At 42.9% G+C, this 21,497-nt stretch overlaps 1 protein-coding gene across 10 annotated transcripts; it reads right to left on the minus strand.

The window, feature by feature from the left end:
• Positions 1 to 91: 91 nt before the first annotated feature.
• On the minus strand, positions 92 to 21,347 carry prr36a (proline rich 36a). Of its 10 annotated transcripts, none has more exons than XM_077523938.1 (8): positions 21,082 to 21,347; positions 10,344 to 10,969; positions 10,211 to 10,261; positions 10,072 to 10,128; positions 9,902 to 9,995; positions 8,387 to 8,646; positions 5,887 to 8,172; positions 92 to 2,731 (listed from the first exon to the last, which is right to left on the minus strand). In XM_077523938.1, the coding sequence occupies exons 2-8, from the start codon at positions 10,903 to 10,905 to the stop codon at positions 1,605 to 1,607; spliced, it is 4,437 nt and encodes a 1,478-aa protein (XP_077380064.1). In that variant the 5' UTR covers positions 10,906 to 10,969; positions 21,082 to 21,347; the 3' UTR covers positions 92 to 1,604. The 10 variants fall into 10 exon arrangements, with proteins under 10 accessions (XP_077380064.1, XP_077380061.1, XP_077380060.1 ...); XM_077523935.1 differs by having other exon boundaries at positions 10,072 to 10,131; XM_077523934.1 differs by having other exon boundaries at positions 10,211 to 10,264.
• Between the last annotated feature and the right edge of the window lie 150 nt (positions 21,348 to 21,497).

Genomic DNA, 21,497 nt, shown 5'->3' on the forward strand with positions numbered 1-21,497 from the left:
AAGTCTCAATTTACGCTGAAATTGTTTTATGGAGGTTGGAAATGAACATTTTCATGGTGCTGGATGGGGAAGAGAGAGAGAAAAAAAAACATTCTGGAGTTCTTATCAAAAACATTTATTTTCATTATACCTTGCCCTGAAATATTTACACACAATCACAGATTTATGGCCTTGGAAAATAAACCATGAACCTCGATGCACTTCAGTCAAAACATTCCATTTCAAATTTACAAGACATTCTTGCTTCACAGTCAATAAATTAAAAGCCCATTACGGGGTCATTCTTATTTAGCAAATGGGGACAACTCAAATCCAGTGTAGTAAACCTTGGAACCACAAGAAATGCAAACATTTACCTGCAGCAACAATTGACACCTGACATCCTTCATTGGAATTTATTACAAAATACATTTCGGACATTTCAAGCAGCAAAACAAACAAAAACAAAATAGACTTTTCCCTTCATGAAAATAACAGCTCTGATATGCATCTTAACATTTCAGGCAATTAAACACGACACAGTGGCCACATAAAGAGCAACTTTCAATACCAAGGTCAACAACAGTAAGCTTTAGAATTACTGTCTGATGCCACAAGGTGGCAGTAAATCACTTTCTAGTCCCAATATGACTAATTTTCCCAAAAACCAACGTTTTGGATTATTTAAGATTTTACTTTCGTAAAAGTATAAATTTTGTGTACAGTTTCCCTTATTACCATTCTTGACTTTGAACTTTTAATTATGAATTTTGCCGCCCTTACATTACAATTTTATTCTCGTAAACTGAAGTACCTCCCCCGCATGTTGTAGGCCTACTTTTAGAGCCAAATCATTTTCTTGCGTGGTACTTGGTGTCAAAAAGTTGAGAACCAAATGTCATACATGTTACAGAAACATCCCACTTGAAGTGGCGAAAAATGTTACTCGTAGGACAGTCAGTCATTCAGCTAGTGCACTAAATTGTCTTAGTGAGGGCAAAGTGTAATAATAGTACACAAACTATAAGCAGGACTAAAAACAAAAACAACTCATTTGGACAAATACACAAGTCAGTAAACCATCAGTGCCTGACTGAAGAGTTGAGGGGTAATGTTTACACATGACCTTTGACGGACAAAAAGCAAAGTAAAACAAACAAACAAAAATGCTCTGAAGCGAGGTGCGTGACAAATACAGTAGTTATGTGACAAGTCATTTCCAGTGAATTCGCTTAGTCTAAACACTACAAGAACTTCACAATTAGATCTACGTGCATCCGTGGCTCAGACATTCAGCATAGATTTCCGTTTGTTTTTTGCTATTTTAACAAATATCAATTTTTATGTGTAGTTCACATTCAGCAGTCCCAACATGAGGTGCGGGTACACATTACGAGATCCAATACATTGTTTAATTTAATGATTTGAACCATCATGCAAGACTTGTGTTTTTGCTTATTCTTTGGCTTATTTTTTTATTTTTTATTTTTTTTAATTAAATGACGCATCCATAAGAAGGAGCAGTCTCAGCGAATGAAATGAATTTATGATTATATTGTATTTGGACCCGTTTGTGAACTTAAGACCATTTTGAGCAGAAGAGTGCTACTGCAGTTAGCCACCTACTAGTGATGCGTCTCCAGCTCCACGACTGTCCACTCCCCCTGAGGCGAGCTTCCGACGGCCTCCGGGGAGAAGCTGCTCACAGAGGTGACGGTGGCCGAGGGGGGGCTGATGGGAGGCAGGAGGCTTGGCCACAGGCTGCTCTCCAGCGGGCTCAGGGTGCCCCCCGCGCCCCCCGGAAGAAGCAGCAGAGAGGAGCAGCCGTCCCCGTTGAGCAGCAAAGTCTGATTGATGAGCTGCTGCACCATGTCCACTTTGGCGCCCCAGTCCAGGTCCAACGGGTGCTCCGGGGAGGAGTGGTCCCCGTTCAAGTCTGGCGACAACCTCCTCTCGCAAGTGTCGCGATCGGGACGGCCGAGTCCGTCCGGCTCTTCGTCGCTGTTCTCCAGGGCTTCGTAGATTGTGCACAGGCCCGACGAGGGGGACAGGACCACAGTCCGACCGGGGGATGGCGGCTGCTCTTCCAGTTCTTGCTGCCACTGCAGGATTTGCTGCCTCTGCTTCAGCTCCGACTGTTGCTGCAGTAGCTGCAACTCCAGCTCGCGCCTCTCTGCCTCCTCTTCAGAAGACATTTTGACTTCTCCATTGACCAGTTTGACTTTCTCAACCATTTGGCCATCCTCGCCAGCCATCTTGTCGACCGCAGCTGCCATTTTGCCAGGCTCGCCAGCCATCTTGTCCGCCGCAGCGACCATTTTGCCAGGCTCGCCGGCCATCTTGTCCACCGCAGCGGCCATTTTGCCATACTCGTCAGCCATTTTGTCACTCTCAGCCATTTTGTCCACCCTTTTGCCACTCTCATCAGCCATTTTGCCCACCTCCGCTTGTTCCCACACCTCCCGCTCGTTCCTCTTGATCTCCTCCTCCGCCTCATCCTTCTTTTTCTTCTGTTCCTCCTCCTCCGTCCTCTTCCTCTCCTGCTCAGCGCCCTCCAGGGGTCTGCTCTGCTGCTCCCGCCGTTGCTGCATCTCCATCAGCTGCCTCTGGTGCTGCTCCAGTCGCCGAAGCTGCGGGCTGAGCGCCTGCTGCCCGGCCTTCCGGGGCGGTAGGTCCGCGCAGGTCAGACGGGGTGCTGTGCCGTGAGGGTCGCCGTGGCGACGGTGATGAAGATGAGGTTGCAAGGTGATGCCTGTGTGTGTGTGGGGAGAAAAAGATTACAATGAGCAGAGCAGTGAAGAAAAACAGAAACTGGACTTTTATAAGTTAGTTAAATACAAAAAAATTAAATAGGCAAACAGCCAACAGAACCAAAATCAAGCAAAATTGTTTCCACTCAAATAGTGTACTTGCAATATGGGCAGAAATGGCATTTCAGAATTTAAAAGGGTGTGATTAAAATTGTGAAAACTGTGCAGAAATCCTGGGATAAGAGAACAGCAAAATAATAATAATAATACTAATAAAAAAATAACGCTAATAATAAAGTGCAAACCTTTAACCCCCAGAAAACAAGAGGGTGTGATAAAAAAAAATAATAATAATAAAAAAAAAGGCAGCAAACTTCCTGTATATGCAACCAGCTGAAATCACCCGTGAATTCAAATGAAGACATGCAGAAGCTTTTCATGCGCTTGTGTACATGAAACGGCATCTCAAGGAAACAATAGCTTGGCTTTAGACTGTCAATGGGGCAGGAATGGGGAACCTTTTTAGGTTTTAAACACAAGTTTATTAAAAAAATAAATACATTTTAAACAGCACGGGGCGAACAACAGTTCCGTGTGGAACCCCGACTCCACATATTCATGTTCTAGAGCCAAGCTATTCAGCAAACCTGAACAGAGATGAGAAATCAAAGCCAGTATGTAATAGTGACATGCTCAGTTGAAACTTATGGTGTCTTAGAGCGCAGAAGTTTTTTTTTGGTAGGGGTAACACACCTACAGTGGAGTGGAGACGACTTTAAAAGCTGCAGCACAGTCAGCAGTCGTCTCGGGGGGGGGCGAACAGTTAAAACTTTTACCAAGGTCTTTGTTTCTTGGAGGGCTGCTGTTGGATCCGTTGCGGTGGCACCAGTGGATTGTCAAGTCTTGACAAACTCAGGAAAAAGACTTTGTTTTGGGCAGCAGAAAATCATAGAATTTATATCTAGATCCTACTTCACACAAGAGCCTGCAAAATTGCCACATCACCACCCAAACAGAAGATGCAGCACCTTTTCCCGGGACGAATATTTTCAGAACCCAGCAAAGCAGAATAATTGCGGTAACCCATGTCAACGCCAGTGTCAGACAGCAACAATACCTTCTAATTTAACAGGCAGCAAGAAGCAAGTTACTGAATGTGTATTCTTACACTGAAAACTCTCATGCAATTCATAGAAATGGACCCCGAAAATGTTCTTTACAATATGTTCTATGCAGCCCGACTAGTCTCGTCTAAACATGGCATTCTAATAGTGTATTTATGGAATATGAATAAAGCATTAAAATCAACCCATTTTTATCTCTCAGGTGACGGCCATTTTGCTACTTGCTGTCGACTGAAAATGATACAGTTGCTCAGAGTTCATGTAATGACCAATCAGGGCTCAGCATGCAACTGTGACATGACCAAACTCAGGAAAAAAAGGTAAGCTGTGATTGGTCGGTAACTGAGCAAATGTTATTTTTTGTTAACTAAGTGGCAAAATGGCAGCCTGCTGAGATAGCAAAAAGAGGTCCGTTGGATTTTGCTGCTCAACTCAGATTCCACAAACACTGTAATAAGCAGACTGCCGTATTTAAACTAGTGGGGTTGCATACAACATATTGTAAAAAAAAAAAAACATTTTTTGGGATGACTTCCCATTAATGCTATAATTCTAAATTTAAGTATAATAACCATGATTATGATGACACGTGTGGTCAGTAGGATGACAGTGGAGAATTAATGCAACCATAAGCGGTTCTGGCTAGATTTGCGCCGTGGGCAAACAATTCCAGTTTTTTGTGGCTGAGCAACATATTAGCAAGACGCTAATAAATAGGAATGTAACGATTTCCAAATACCACGATATGAAGGTCACTATACAAAAATTATCACAATATTGTGGGGAGGTAAAAAAATAAATAAAAAAAAAAAGAATAAAAAAAATTGACTGTTAACAAGAATATTACTTTCCTCTTTATGTGAACATTAGCGTGGATTTTAAACATAGAAGTGCCAAAACATGCCTTGTGAAAATTAAACTACACTAAAAAACTAGCCATCAGAGGGTGCTAGAATTGCACAAATGGAAATCCATCTGACTTTTTCAACAGATGTGCTGCTTTTAATATCGTGACATGACAACATATTGCGGCAGTTTTAATATCGCAGTACTGCCGGTATCGTTACATCGCTACTAATAAGTAGCCGAGTGTCACTCTTATAGAAACCGGCCTGGTTCTCCTCTTCTTTTTTTGAATTGGGCATCTGATGGCTTCTTTTCAATTTTACTTTTGATCCATCATCTTCAATTATAGTAAGTCTCGACATCATAACCTGCCAACGCCGTCTGTTCAACATGAGTCACATGACAGACAAGTTTGTGTATCCCTCACCCCTCTGCAGTCGCAAATTGACCCTCTGACCACTCCCCCCTCCCGCTTGCTGCCACAGCAAGTTGATGTTATGATGAGCACCACCCCAAGCACCTATTCCACATCTCGACATGGAAATGTGCGGTAGTATAAAACTAGCGAGGTTTTTGTTTTGTTTTGTTTTTTAGGGCGCCTGTGCACCCTCACAGACCGCACCCTGGGTGGTCGCCCACATTGCCCATAGCAAAAACAGGCGCTGAATGCAACGCTACATTATTATCCACTGCTAAATACTTCTTTAAACAAAACTATGCAACAAGGATAAGTAGTTATAAAAAGGTATCTTTATTTTTAATACTCAGATTGATAAACAAGGATAATGAAATACAATTTAAACTGCAACAAAGTGATGAGGTCTAGGGTAGACTTCCTATAAGAAGCACTGCCATTTGCCCTCAAATAAAGAAAAATACAAATTTAGGTGTATGAAAGGCATTTTGTAAAAAGCAATAGGATAAATAGGTCTTTTATTAATTCAATCCACTTCATATCTTTAAGTGCTGCACCCAAAAAAATTAATCACACCAGTTCAGGGCCCCTGCATTGATGACAAGTTAACTGAAAGCTATTGCACATACAGGACTTCAGCCATATATTGGAACTTTAGTCAATAGGAATGCTGTTTTTTAAAATATATAACTTGTCCACTTTTTGCATCACCACCACCAGCGATTTTAAAGACAAACACGACAAAAACAGCGGGACATAAACTACATATTACCTGCAAAAGAGTTGTCTGTCGTTTCACAGGTGGTATAGTACGGGGGCTGGTCGTCATCTGGCTTGTCCTCAATATTCACAGCCTCCGCGTCTGATCCTTTCACTTCCAGTTCACCGCACTCATATTGCTGCGTTGCAAAACCAGACTGGGCTTTATCGTCACCGAGCTCCTTGGACTCCTCCGGAAGTTCCTCCAACGAGAAGATGCCTGGGCTCTTGACGGCACCCTCGCCCATGGACTGAGCGTTGGAGGCCGTGGTTGCAGAGTTGAAACCGTAGGACGCCAGCGAGCTAGCCGAAGGCGGGGTGACGTCGACGTTGTCGGTCAGACCTGTCGTCTCGGACTCCTCCACTTCTTCGACGGTGGAAAGGATGCGCTGCGCGGGGGACTGGACCTCCAAGGTTGTGCTCCCCTTTGGTACGGCCGGAGTCTCCAAAGCGTCGTCCAGTAGCGCTTCGCCTTCCGTGTCGCTGGCTTCTTCCTCGGTTGCCGAAGATGACGAAGGATTGGAAGTGAGAGCGTTTACAACGCCTCTTAAAACCTCATCAGCTTGCATAGTCAGCGCCCTAACCTCCTGGTCACCGCTTGTCATATGAGGCTGGGGAGAGGTCACCAGGACTTGATGAATTTGGGGGTTCCCGTCACCGAGTTCCTCTGGAGTTCCGCTCTCGCTGCTTAAAGGAAGTGACGTTGGATCTGGAGTCTGCAGTGGCACCGCAATGCACATTTTGGCCCCATCCTCAAGAGCGGAAGACAAAGGGACTTCTTGGTTTTGAGGATCAGCGCTTACTCCGCAAGAAGCCTGAGCGGGGGATTGGGATGGAGTGTCTGAGTCTGCTTGCAAGGGATCTACCAGTGGGCTCACCGCGGCTTCCCCCAGCACCGGCTGGGAAACCGGTTCAGGGAGGTGAACGTGCTCCTGCCAGGAGTCGGCAAACGGGTTGGGTTGATACCACAGAGCGCCGGGGGCCGATGGCAGCCGAGGGGGCGGCGGAAGCTGGGCCAACCTGTTCAAGTTGTCCAGTCTTTCATCCTCGGCAAAGTCATCTTCGTCAGCGTTCCCGTAGCTCTCCAGACCGCTCTCAGTCACCGCTTCGCTCGCCATCTCTACATCCTCGTCCTCGTCGTCGTCATGCCGATGCCTCTGCAGCTCGTCCGTCTTCTCCGAGCCCACGTCCATGTCGCACACTCGGTCTTCGTCATCGTCGTCGTCCTCCTCGTAGTCGTTGAAGGGGATGTCGGGAACCTTTTGGAAGTCTGGCGAGCCGGCAGAAGCTCCTTCCATGTCCATGGCTCCTTTGAGGCTGCCCTCTCCGAGATCATCCATGCTTTCAGTGCCCTCCAGGACGCCGGGCGCGCTCAACTCCGACGCCCCTTGCTGGCTCCCGCTGAGCGAGTCCAGCTCAGACAGGAAGGCGCTGCCGGCCCTCCAAGTGGAGCCGCCTACCAGTCCAGCTGAGCCGGGACGAGACTCCTCGGTGGGCTGCGTGGTCCCGCTCATTTCGGAAACTGACACCAGCTGGCTTCCCTCTTCGTCTTCCTCATAATTTAGATTGCCGGGAGGCGCTACCTGAGCGGCCAACTTGACAGCTGTAGATATGTAGGGAGTCTGGTCTGAAGACAGATTAATTGGCTGAGAGGCCACTTTGGGCGCGGGAAGCGTCACAGGGGTTGTGACGTGATCCTGTTGCGCTGAAGGAGCATCGTTGTCACTTTGTGGCCGGGGTGGAGGCATTTCTGGCAAGGTTGTGGTAACGGGACTCCGCGGAAGAGAGGAAGTGGTCACTTGAGATGCTGCCTCTGGTGGAAAGTCCTGAGTAGAAGCTTGGGCCGGGGCCACCTCTGGTGCGGCACTAGCAGTAGATTGTTCTTGCGCTACAGTCTGCATTGGTTCCAATCGTTCGTCCACTGCGCCAGCATTCCTCCCTGTACTTGGAGATGGGTTGCATTTGGAATGTTTTGTCTTCTTGACGCCAGCCGTAAACGGCAACACAGCCTGAGTTGGTTTTCTGTTTGGTTTAGTCAGTGTCACACTGCCGTTGGCGGACTTGGTAGCTGGAGAAGCTGGCAGGGTTTTCCCCAGGGGTTGCTTGCTAGCCGTTGGAGGCTTGGGAGAAACTGCACAGGAAGACTTTGCGCCACTGGGTTTCGCAGGTTGGTTTTTGTGTTGAGGCCCCTTGGAATCCTGTTTCTTGGGCATAGCGGCCCATTTGGAGGCAGAAGGGGGCTTTCCAGTGACTTTAGGTTTCAAAGGTGCAGGCTTTTTGGCAGCAGGTGACCTGACATCTGGTGCAAATACAAAAATGGCAGTAATTAGGTTGAAATGTATTTAATTATATGAAGCATACTGCATGTATGAAATGGACTACTGAAAAGAAAAAAAAAAAAGCAGCCCTGCCTTATAATGAAAATGATAACTTGGTTCAGCAAACATTGTAATTGACTATTTAAAACAACGTTACTTTCAGGTCTCCCATTGGAACAAGGTATATGCTCAAACCTTTCTTGACAGCAGCGGCAGCAGGGTGATGCTGTGTTGTGGTCCTGCCAGTAGAGGGGAGCGTGGTACCCCTTGAAGCGGCTGTTCTGCTACTAGTGCTGCTGGGTGGCCTGGATGCAACATTGTTACCCGCCCTGGATGTCGATGGCACCGGTTGAGATCCTGAAGCAGCCGCAGTGCTAGTGGGTGCTCTGTTTGCAACATTGCCTCCAGCCCTGGACGTAGATGCCCCTTGAGCAGTCAATGGAACAGTAGCAGGCCTGGAGATACAAAAGAGTGCATAGAACAGGTTTTGCTAATTTGGTATACAAATGGAAGAAAGCCTTAGACAGAGGCCCCACAATAACATTTTGCTTCCCCACATGCAATTGTATCAAGAGAGGGTCATTTCATATCGAGAAGCTTTGATAATGAATGTCTTTTTTTTTTTTTTAGCAGACCATAATTCAGTAATGGTTGCAGCTAGGTTTAAAAAAAAAAAAAAAAAAAAAAAAGTGGTCACAAGGATGTTTTTGTGATCAGTTTCAGGGCAATATGGACTGGATTTTTCCTTTGGTCAGGCCCCACCCCTACATACAGCTTTAAGGAAGTAGGTTAAGCAGTTTTTGCATAATCCTGCCAACTGGGGGGGGAGGGGCAAAATTCAAGTATCTAATGCAGACTATAGAGGGATTTTTAAATGATTTAAAATTAGAGTTTTAAAAGCCTGTCCATTAATAAATTAAAATTGTAGAAAAACGCAATAATTAATCAATCAATTTGACTTTATTTTCAATTCTGTCACCTAAAACTCCATAGAGCACATACCCTCTACGCATTCAATAACCTCAACCATGGTTGTGATTTTCTTTGAAAAGTCTGATCCAAGACAACAGTGCACTCAGAGGGATGTCTGTAACGCATAAACCATTAGTGGATGGGGGAAGCTGCTCTGATGCTGGTGTATTACATTTCCTGGCAGATGGGGTGAAATCGATACCAAAAAAATCAAAGTCCAATAGGATTTTAATGACTACACCCACAAAGTCCTTTTAGGGGCAAAAGTTTAGCACAGAGAGAAAACGCAGGCAAATGCCATGAGAATCATCAGCTATAAATTATGCACGTCATGTCATGGTACCAGATGCACTATTTGGTTGTCATTTGACTCATCTCATGAACCCATTCAAGGGCCCCTTCAACAGTGACAGGGCTCCAAAATGGCAAAGAGGCTTGATTTTGGGACAGTCTTCAGTATCAGCGACCTCTCTTAAGGTCCGCTTGTCAAGCAATTTAACCCGACATGACTCGCACTATGGACGTGTATTCTGACTCATTGGCTGTGCAAATTTTTTTAAAAAAAAATTAAATGAATAAATGTAAAATTATTATTATAAATATTATGATTATTATTATTATTATCATCCACTTGATTTTCAGATAACTTTCCAGTCAGAAAAGGGCAATGGAGTCTAAGCTCTTATCTTTTCATCATCAACAAAGTAAAGAAAGGATTGACCAACATACTGACTATACCTGCTCGTCTTTGGAATGGCACCACTGTCAACTTTGGCAGCAACGTTCATGTATGGTTTCGGGGCAGTGGATGCAGCTGGTCTGCTGACAGCTACTTGGCAGGGAAATTCAATGTATACTTCTATTAGTCTTATAATATCACACAAACTGTTCATCATTTCATGACTTACCAGAAGTTTTGACTCTACCTGTAGCTGCATCAACATTGTTAGCTGGTCTGCTAACAGCTACTAGCCAGAAAAAAATAAATGTATACTTGCATTAGTCTCATAATATCACACAAACTGTTCGTCATTTCATGACATTTACCAGAAATTTTGACGCTAGCTGCGGCTACATTGTTAGCTGGTCTGCTGACAGCTACTAGGTAGAGAAATACAATATATACTTGCATCAGTCATAGTATTACACAAACTTTTAATTGCTTCATGACACGACTTACCAGAAATTTTGAGGCTAGTTGCCTCAACATTATTAGCGGCTGTTCTCTTATTCTGACTTCCACTTGCCGTTTTGGGCCTGGTACCGTTTCTTGTCGCCGCAGTAGCCGTTGATGTAGACTGAGATGGTCCGCTTGCTGCGGGCCTCTTGTGCACCGCCTTGGTGGTCGTCTTGACAGTGGGCACAACAGTTGCAACACTCGCTTGTCTTTTGGGCGCAGGGCCTGCTACAGTTGACTTTTCCGGAGATTTATTGCCAGAGCTCATAGAATTTACAGGGCAATGTGAGGCAGAAGTATGTGGCTGGGACTTGGAACTTAAGGAAGCTTGTGTTTTCGTGGCGGCCTGCTTATTGGAGGCAACGGCTTGCAGTTTGACTTGGGCGTCTGGTTCCCCATTGTCCTTTGAATCATCTTCAGGTGAAACATCTCTCGGGGCTTGCTCCGACAGAGATGCGGTCTGCTCTGTTGCATTGTCTTGCGACACCGAGGACTCTGCGGCTGCCGCAGCTTCGGTTGGCTCTGTGGTATCCGAGGTATCCATGGTAACCCCATCCGGTTTCATCCTCCAACACAGAGGTTGTAGCTGTGTCTTCCAATTTGTGAAGGGTCCCCTTCACATGAAGTTTCTGCAAACAAAAAGAATCCCTCATCAGTTAAGAAATGTGCTCACGCGCAAAAAAGGAAAACCCAGTTATTGTAAGGGGCCTCTGAGGAAAATCTGAAAAACAGGAAGTGAATTCGGGGATGCCAATAAATCTCGTCACTTAACTGGACGCCTGCCTCTGCAATTGTCAACACATCGACCACACAGCTATTATAGTGCTAGCCAACACATCACCCCAGGCACTAAAAATAAAAGGCCATCAGTCACTGCTGATACACCAAATCTTGCACAATCATTGATGCAAGAATACCAACAATAACATTTGTGTGTTCCTCAAATGATCATGTGCATTTTGGAACTGCAAGGTAGGGACTGTATAGTTGTAAATGTCTGACAAGGAAAGGGTGCACCATGGAATAGTTTGCGTATAAAGGGAAATTAAATTATAGTATACGATTATCAGATGAGACAAGTGGCTGTCATTCAAGCACAAAGAAACATCGATAAATGTGTGTCCTTCCAACCACAACAAATTTTAAAACTTCTATCCTGCACCTTTAAAAATTTTCTACCAGTAAAGTGCTAAAACAGATGGCCGGAATAAAAGAAGTTCCCTGTGGGCTCAACTATGCAAAGACTGCAACAAGTGATGGCCTATTACTGTTATGATAGAGACTGAATCTAACAAAAACAAAGCATTAAAAGGAACAGAGGGGGAAATTAGTTTTATGTCGTTTTCCTAATCACATACAAACATTTGTTTTTAAAATGTACAAAAACTAAATACACCTTAAAGCCAAACACTAAGAAGAGAGCCTGACATTCCGATGATTAGTAGTCAAGGAGACCAATAACTATTTGGGGGTGGGTGATATTTACTTTCCAAAAAAAAAAAAAAAAAAGGGGGAGGGGGGAATACTGGCAATGTGTGCAACACATTTATTGAACAATTTTTCAGATTTGAAAATTTTGTATTAATTTAGACAACTGACATCTTTGTTTTAAAATTCTAACAAAAAGTTCAGGGAGCTCTCAGTGTCTGACATGTCTTAAGTTACATGAAAGAAATAATAATAATAATAATTAGCACCCTCTTGTTTTGTACAGCAAATTAAGTTTTCCAAAATACCTGAAAGGTTACATTTTCAATTCTAGTTTCAATTTCAAACAGAAAAAGAAGGTGCAGAGTGCCCAGGGTCAGCAGCATCTCAAAGTTAACTGAAAATATAAAACTAGTTCAAGTAAATATGTGCATTTTAAAAAAAGTATCCATTATTGCCCGTCAGATATAAAAAAGGACGACGCCTATATTCACCAAAATGCTGAATTTCTGTGCCGATAATCAGCTGCAACGATAAATCGCTCTATCCCTAATCCTAAGGTAATATAAAACATGACCACTGGTTGACCAAATGCTAAACAAAAGCTTATTTGAGGTGTAATTACTTTTGGAACAGGTTTTGTGCAACAATTGCAAAGTATTGTTTTTCCTTGTCCGTTATAACCACACATGGAGGGGGTTTGTGTAATGAGAGTAACCTGCACAACCACATTCAGCTTGTTCTTTTGTTGTGATAGTTGATTAGGCAATGTTGTGGTGTTTGTGGTGAGCAGCTCAAAGTATTTTTTTTTTGCCTCAAGTCTAGAATGACAACCAAAAACCACAAAAGGACCTATCAAAAGGAGAAAGTTTCCCGCAGAGAGAACAGTGTAGGTGGCTAGTGTTTTCATGGATTTCACAGTTGGAAAACCTCTATAGTGTACAAATCAGGTAAAGCCCTTTAAGGAGCAGTGGTATGCCTCGATAATCCCGGATGGGAAGAGCAAGTGTTGAAACTGCACGATGAGCCAGCGACTAATGCCAGGGACTTAGCGTACAGCAGGTTGAATCACATTCCCTGTTGATGATGACCCCCTTCTGGACAAGTAATCGCATCATCTCTAACCGGCTGACACGATGTGATGCAGCACAAAGGAAGAAGTGCACTGGATCATTAAAATCCCATTCACACACACGTACATACATTTAACTGGTGACACAGCTTTTTCACGCTTGTGATGCCTCAATTCCACTGTCTCTTGACGCCAAGCTCTGAAAATGTTGAGTCAGTGTGCCAAATCAATGCCAGAGACTTTACTTGTATCCCTTTTCCATTGACACTTTCATTGGCACCATATACAACATTTCTAATCGCTAAGGTGACAATTCCTAGTAATGTGGACACCTGACAAAATGCCACCATCACTTTGTAATTTTATTCCGAGTAAGTCAAGACGGGGCACAGACCGACCTTATCAATACTTGCATCTTATTCTAATATGGTTGTATGTCACTAAAGATGACAACTTCTTTCCTCGAGGCACTTTAATTACTTTGCTCGTTCTCCATTGCTCTGTCACTGCTGCAGCGCTTGCCCAGACATTTCAAGCGGTGCATGACAAAATGGGTCACTTTTAATACGGTGTCTAATACAAGCTGAGAGGGATTTTGCAGCGTTGCAGCATAGCAGGGATTTTGGAATGCATTGTCCAGACTGCAGGGGTGGGGGGGGGGGTATGTTTATACTTTTTTCCTCTTTATATTACATCCAAACTGCAAACACAAAATAGCATGGATGATAGATATTAGCTATGCTTATTGTATTCTTCTGGTGAAAAATTTGTATTGCCCTTGTCAATTAGAAGACTGCATGTGCTCCAAGATGATTAATGACAGAAACTGACAGTTTAGATGGCAGGGCGTCAAGCGCCAACCCCACCCATCCACATTCCGACACCAGCGGTTTCCTCAAGCCTCCTGAGTGACAGCTGGCAGTAGTAGGTGTTGCTTTTGTGTGTCAATGAGAGCGTTACAGGGTCAGAGAGACGCCACAGAGATGTGGTCGCAGGTAAACATGCATATCTATAGAATGCGCTCAGTTGATGCTGAAATGTGATTTAAAAATGTGATAACGACACAGAAACTAACTACAGAGCAAAACAATGCTGTGAAAGTTGAAAATACAGTAGAACCTTACAGTTTTAAGTTTTGAAATCGTAACGCACCCAAACCCACATATGAAAAGATATTTTTTATTAATTCATTTTATTTAATCTAGGATTTAGGAACAAGCATAATATCGATTGATTATAAAAGGGAAGCGTCAAACAGCTTGTACAGTAGGGCTGGGTTTAAAATAAATAAATAAATAAATAAAATGATAGAATAATTTTGTAATCAATTTTAATCTTTTCCCCATAAATTTATAAAAATAGAATTTAAGGCCTTTTTATCTTAGTTTCTGTTTCTTTTCAAAATCAAATGCTTGTGAATCGAAAATCGAATTGACTGAGGAAATTAGAACTCGATACGCACGCAGCCCTTTTGGACAGTTTAAGATTCAAGTATAGGTTTTGTGTTTTGCACACATTTCTTACCCAAATCATCTTCAGGGCAGTACTTAAAAAACAGAAAGATCAAACAGAGAATGCATTGAGGCCTGGGTGAGCACCCAAAAGGTAATAAAGCAGGCTTAGCAATATCAAACATTAACAGAGGCTACACTGGGTGGCCGATCATCAACTTCGATGTATAGGTTGGTGTGTCATGCACCCATACCAAATAATACGATTAAGTATAATGAAAAATGTCTATGTTCCAAGAGGCAGGAAGATGCATGTAAGAACTCTGCTGCTGCACTTACCATAGAAAGCATTCTGGTTTTGCAGTACAGTATTACAGAATGCAAACTGAGCACGCAGACAACTTGGAATACCAAGAACTGTTAGCATACTGTCAGGAGACACTTGAGCACATGTGAGCCAGAGAATTCTGGACATGCAGTTCCTTCAAGGGAATACCATGGAGAAAAAAAAAATTGTCTTGTGCAAAAAAGGCAACAATATTTAGTCCATGCTTGAGGCACCACAGGATTTAGTTGTTAGGAGTCAGATGTGTTCTCGTGGCTCATTAGGAAGCGCAGCTAAAGAACATCACATCCTAGAGGCCAAAGTGCTAAACAACTGGATGACTGTACCAGTTATTCCTGATGGCAACATGGACAGCTGATCAATAGTTGCTCCAGGACTGGTTACTTTAACAATGTTGCTCAATTGTATACAATAAAAGACAGCATATGAGCCCATGTAATGCTCAAAATAGGTCAATTGTGTTTTTGACAATCATTGACCAATCCCAAGTGACAAGAAAACAGTGGAAAAGTTTGGTGTGGCAGTAATTCAATCCATGTTAGTCTTGGTTTCATTTCAGTGTACCAGTCTCAGATTAATAATTAATAACCACCTTTGTTTGAAAGCCATGAAAGAACCACGGCCAACTGTTTCACCAAATTGCGGGAGAGAAGGTAGAACTACCACTAGTGGACCTGAAACTTGCGCAACCAGATAAATCTAAACAAACCATTCAACTAGACTGACTAGTTTCCACCTTGCAGTGTAGTTCAGTATGCTATGAGTCTGTTTGCATTTAAAAAGGGGGGTGGGGGCAAAATACCAGATTCAACAAAACCACTTGGTACATATGCTGGAAATGGAAGCCTTATCCAAGTTAAGCCAACCCAAACCGAAAGTTTCTTTATCATACCCTACCAACTAATGACATCTAGATAATAACAAAACGAGGAGTTGGAAAGCTCATTGTCATCAACTCCACACACAAAAAAACAAAACAAAACAAAAAACAATTAAGTGACTTGAAGCCTCTCAAAGCCATTAAAGGTCAGGTGGTTAAGTATGGCTGCAAATTAAACAGAGTAAGCCAGTTAGCCTTGGAGGGACAGGCAGCCAGGAAAGGAACTCACAGCCATTGCCTGTGCAGTATCCCGATCTGTCACGGGGGAATCTGGGTTACAATCTGTTGTTAACTTGGCATCAGTGCACATCCGGCTGACACGAAAACAGGCCGTCTGTTGACCTGTGTCAGTAGGACGGTTGTAGGAACCGCGGGAAGAAGAGACGAGCATGAAAAAGTGTTTGTAATTGTCAGCATCTGCAGTGCATTAAGCCAACGTTAAGATAGTAAGAAAGGGGAGGGGGAGGCTTATTGTTTGTACACCAGCTAACACTGAGGCGTGGCACTGGAAGGATGGTGGGGGTGGGCTTTTTCACTGGATTAACTGGTGCAACGGGACAGAGAAGCAGCTGGCACTGCTTGTTAATCAAATGCCCCAAGGAACATGAAAAGGATGGACGACACTAAAAATCGATAGACTGGCTTACGTTGAAAGTCTTAACTGTCAACCAATCAGTTGGACCTTAGAGTATTATAAATGTGACAGTAAAATCATATCTTTACCATGTGACAGAGGATAAGCCTATTGGCTGGAATTTTGCAAGACAATATTAGGTCAGTCAAGAAAATTAAGTTACAATCAAAATCAGCAAACCTTTGTTTATATTCTTGTGACCAATGAACAATCTTTGTTTGTTGTGAAAAAACAAGTTTGCAAGCTTATTAACTCATTCGGACTAAAGAAAGCACACAAGCTAAAATTAAATCTGCATTTCTTATTGGCCTCACAGAAAAACTAAGAGGAAATTGGGTTAGCTCAAGTTAGACTGTCATACACAAATTCTGTAGTGTATTTTTGACTATTCAGATAGGGACCAAACAGATTCAGTTTTACAGTACACTAAGATTTACACTAGGAAGTATGAGTAAAATAAAAAATTGGGAAACTGCCACACCACCACCTGAGCTATGACCCTACTACTGTTTGCTTTTCTCAAAGAGAAACCAAGTCTCTCCAAGAGAAACCAAAGATGTTTTTTGGTCTGTTGGAGAGGAAGATTCCATGCAATCATGGAATCAGCTGTAACTGACATGAGCGATATAGTAGCAGAAAGCAGGAGCTGCATGGCTCAGGGAGTCCATCAGCTGTCTCCCAATCTGAAGGTCACGAGTTCGTTCCTACCTTGAGTCACTTTTTTCCCCCCAATTCTTTACTTTACTCTCTTCCAAGTGTAAATATTTCTCTAAAACTAAGTTTATTTGGTCCCTATCTAAATAGTCAAATTGACTACAGAATTTACTGTATACAATGATTATATCTGGGTGATCTGTGACGCGTACCCAACTTGAATCAAAATTGTCATAATAGAGTACATCTAAAGAAACTCTTCCCTAATTTAAGCCTGAATCAAATGTTACAGCAAACCTTCTCCAACATTTACAAATGCTAGCAAACACTGAGTTGGGTTTTGCCATGGACTCTACCATCTACAACACTACGATCGTCAAACATAAATGAGAGTCAATTATGAAGAATTACCTGAACCTCAGGTTGCTACCGGACACAAATGGAGGATCAACTGGTTATGTCACGGGAAGGTAAAACCACAAGTAATTCACCACCTCTCAAAAAAAATAAATAAATAAATAAAATAAAATTGCAAGGTGTCCATGCATCCAATTACGACTCCTCCTGAGGTAAACCTGGAGGCTTGAACTGAAGAAGTGGCCAGGGACAGGGAAGTCCAAGTTTCCCTGCTCAGCCAGACCTGGATAAGTGATTGATAACGGAGCAGAGTAAAAGATTCAGGCAGCCTCAGCAAACAGAGGACCAGCCAGCTGGCCACATAGAGTACATGCAGACAAATAGTCAATATGAAGTTGGCAAGCCCGAGGGTCTCATCAGTTACTGAGCCATCGACGCAAAAGGGTGATCTGAGGCCAATCTCTGTCCGCCACACCCATGATACTGACAAATGGCAGAATACACATGTAACAGATGCCAGCTTCCACAGCACGAGACTGCGATAGTAAAACCTTACGCCTGAGCCTTGAAGAGATGGTGATGGCTGCCAAGGAACCCGGACGGGCTTTTAGCTCAATGCAAGTTCAAAGCCTGAGTGGTGCGACTTGGCGGGCGCACGATTGCCAAGTCTTGCAGTTCTAGGCGGAGCCTTAAAAAAAAAAAAAAAAAAAAAAAGTGCACTGCCAACATTTACCACTTAATCCTAATGGGCAGGGAAGTACTTGCTCAAAAAATAAAAAATAAAAAAAAAATAAAAAAAAAATAAATAAAAAAAATTGTATTGACAGCTTTTGCGGTCATACCAAGTTCTAGCTGGGACACACAAAGCAGGCTGATGAATGCTAAACAGATGAAGCAGATCAGGCAAGGGAGAAGATTTGAATATTCTCTTGCCAAAAGGAAGACTGGTTGATTGGGATGACTGGTCCTTATTATGCTGCATTGTTTCCAACAGCCTGCAGGTGTTTCCTTTGTTTTGTTTTGTTTCCTTCAACCACAGCAGATAAAAGGGAGTGTTTGCAAATTGCTATGTGCAGCAGGTTCTGTTGCTCTTCTTGCAATCATGCAGTTGTACAGCACAATAATGAACATGCTGTTAAATCAGTCAACGATTGTGTCATTCAAAATTCAGCATTCATCTTAAGAAAGAATATTTCCTCAAGCTCTTTATTTATTTATTTATTAGGTCCTTTAATTGTCAGTATCAGGTAGCCACACAAGCACGTGTACGTAGAAAGAATGCTACTAGTAGTTTTCCAAGATGTGAGCCATACATTTTTCAAATGACACCACACTCCAAAATAGTAACTGATCCTACGTCAACCACCTGCCAATGAGGCCCCACATGAAAAGCGGTACACAGCTACAGGTGTTTCAAAAAGCACCAGTGCTGCCAAAGAAGTGACGAGACATGCAGACATCACAGGGCATCACTAGAGTGACCTCGTAAGTCGAATTCCAGTAGTACTCGTCCGGTGTGACAAATTTAAAATAATCAGTATAATAAAAATTAAAACGACATTGTTTGGTGACTACTTTCATGTCTTGACTACTTGCCAGTTATCGGAGATTTGGGCATGGCAAGCCACAGAGGACGAATCGGCATCTAGGCTTAAGTGACCCTCATATTAATGCGACATGGGAATGTGGCCAAGTAGTTAAAACTGGGCCAACAGTGGAGTCCAAGGAGGGGGGAGAAAAAAAAAAAAAAAAAAAAAAAAAAAGGGGGCTGGTAAGCAGGAGAGTCCTTCTGAGTCATTCACACGTGGGTTCACACCCCCATGCCAAGTCAACTCTCGCCTTTTGGTGAATGGGGCACTATCAAAATACAAAAATATGATGTAGCCCGAGAAACCATACTGTAATTTGTCTCTACTTATGCACTATATATCCTTCTGCTTTTCAACTCGCTAACCCACAGGTGTCAAACTCAAGGTCCGGGGCCCAGTCAACCACACTACCACTGAGCCACTCCACCCCCAGCGTCAAATAGGAGCTCGCTGTTTAGATTGTTAGCAGACATGGCTTTCTAGTTAAGGATCATTTCAGGGTAAGAGACTTAAGTGGAATAAGAGAACCTAGCTACTGTGTCATGTGTATGTATTAATATTAAAGCCAAGTTGCTACTGACGGGATGTCCACTAACATAGGACACAAGAGAGGCAAAGACAGGATCATTTGTGTGGATGTAGTTTACATGCGGTGGCATTGTATTTCATACAAGTTAACAAAAGTCAAGATCTGTTTTGTTTTCGTAAATGACTGTAATGAAAGACGATTCGATATGTACCTCAATACATGGAGTCCGATATGATTCCAGAACTTTTAAAGAGGAACAATTCCGAGTCAGTAAGATTACGATTCGATGTGATATGACTGCGTGTGAGAAGGTAAGTTTGACATTTTACAATGTGTAAACTCTCTGCATAAATTTGTCAGTAGGTTATGTATTTTCTTCACAGATATAGCTCTACAGTAGTGCTGTCACTATCGAATATTTTTAGAGTCAATAAATCTATCGATTAATCGACTAAAGTGTATTTTATTAACCAGTGATTGGTGTTTATTCGTACAGTGACAAAAAAAAAAAAAAAAAAAAAAAAAAAAAAAAAACTAAAAAAAAAAGCTGGGGTGGTTGATGTACTGTATTACCAGTTTGATCATTGTTATCCAAAGTTTTTGCAAAGTGTTTGCAAATGTCTTATTTTGATTAAACACAGAAGATAATCAGTCTTTTGTGAAAGACAACAGAAATCAGTGAACAATTAATGTTGATATGCTGATATCAGAGGATTTGTACAATTTGAAATAAAAAACGGCTCCAAATGATTACTCTATTATTAAAATAGTTGTCGATTAATTTGATAATGAATTTTGACAGCTCTACAGGAAAATATTCATATGCATCAGTATATTTTTAAATTGAAAAAATACTTATTAAAAATAAATAAATAAAAACAAAATAGATTTACCGATTCCGAATGAGTTGTATGGGTTCCAATGAGTTTGTTTTATCAACCCAAGCTATTGCTCTTTTGCTGTGCTCAACATTTATTTACTTTGTCAGATTTGCTATGATTCTCTTCTGATTCACTAAAAGTAGAAAAAAAAATAATAATAAATAAATCACATCAAAACGTACAAGACAGTGAAATTCATCTTCCCTGGCTGGGAGCTCACTCGCCACTAAACCACTGACGGGTCTCGAATAAGCTTCGGCTTCTACCCGTCAGCCCTTCTTTCGGATGTCAATGTTGCAAATGATGTGATGTGATTGATGTAAACTGTAATGTGTCCGAAAGGAAAAAATGAATAAACTAAACTAAACTGATCCTGACCTGACAGTTGTCCCCCCCTTGGGTGCTCTCACTTGGTGCACATTGTTTGGAGAGACGCGTGTGTTTGGTGCCTCAAGCGGCGCTTTAATATCACCATTTGCGGCTTGAGACAAACACAGTTTAGTAAGAACTACAGGCCCTATTGGAGCCTTTAGATCTGGGGCACAGTGATTGCCCGCTGCTGTGTTTTGAAAACGCATATGCTAAATAATGCAACAAACAAACAAACCATGCCACCTGCCAAACGAGGCGAGAGAAGTAGAGGGAGCCGAACACAAGGCTTGACGCGCGGCTAAAACACAGCAAGAAACGCCGCCCGTGGTGCACGCTGACAAGCTAGCGTGTGCATCATCACACCAAGCCTTGAAACAGAAGAAGCAGCGCCCCGAGGCACCGCTTCGCAACCAATTACCACGCCACAAACTCAAGCAGAAGCGGCTTAACTCACAGCCGTGGAGGTTATTTCAGCTTAATTGTCGAAAATGAGCACATTTGGGGAGTGGAGACGTCACGTAACGTCCGACGTGGTAAATTGCTCCTACCTTCCAGCTGGCGGCTCGTCAACAAACAGTCGGTGCCTTCTTTGGCGGGCTAGTGGGGAGGAAAATGTCACCGGAGCGGTCAATTTCTCTGTCCGGCGTAACAATAGAGACGCGTCCTTTCCTTCACGTTTGAGCAGCGGCAGGCTTGCCTTGCACAGCCTCGCTCATAAAGGATGCGGCCAGGGCTTGAAGAGGTGGGGTGGGGTGGAGGAGTGGTGGCTTCAAATTTATGAGAAGCGTGGTAGCCAGAAGGGAAATATGCAAATTAATCCCCCTCGCGGGCCAATCAGCGAAAGAAACCAGTGTTCATGCAAAACGTTGTGACGTCAGGAATAGAGTTATCGCGAGAATTCAATGGGCTTCTGACAGGTGAAATTGATTAATTTGACGGCAACTCACGGAAGTCATTAACCCGA

This window comes from Festucalex cinctus, chromosome 6 (assembly GCF_051991245.1).
Source record: "Festucalex cinctus isolate MCC-2025b chromosome 6, RoL_Fcin_1.0, whole genome shotgun sequence".
NCBI lineage: Eukaryota > Metazoa > Chordata > Actinopteri > Syngnathiformes > Syngnathidae > Festucalex > Festucalex cinctus.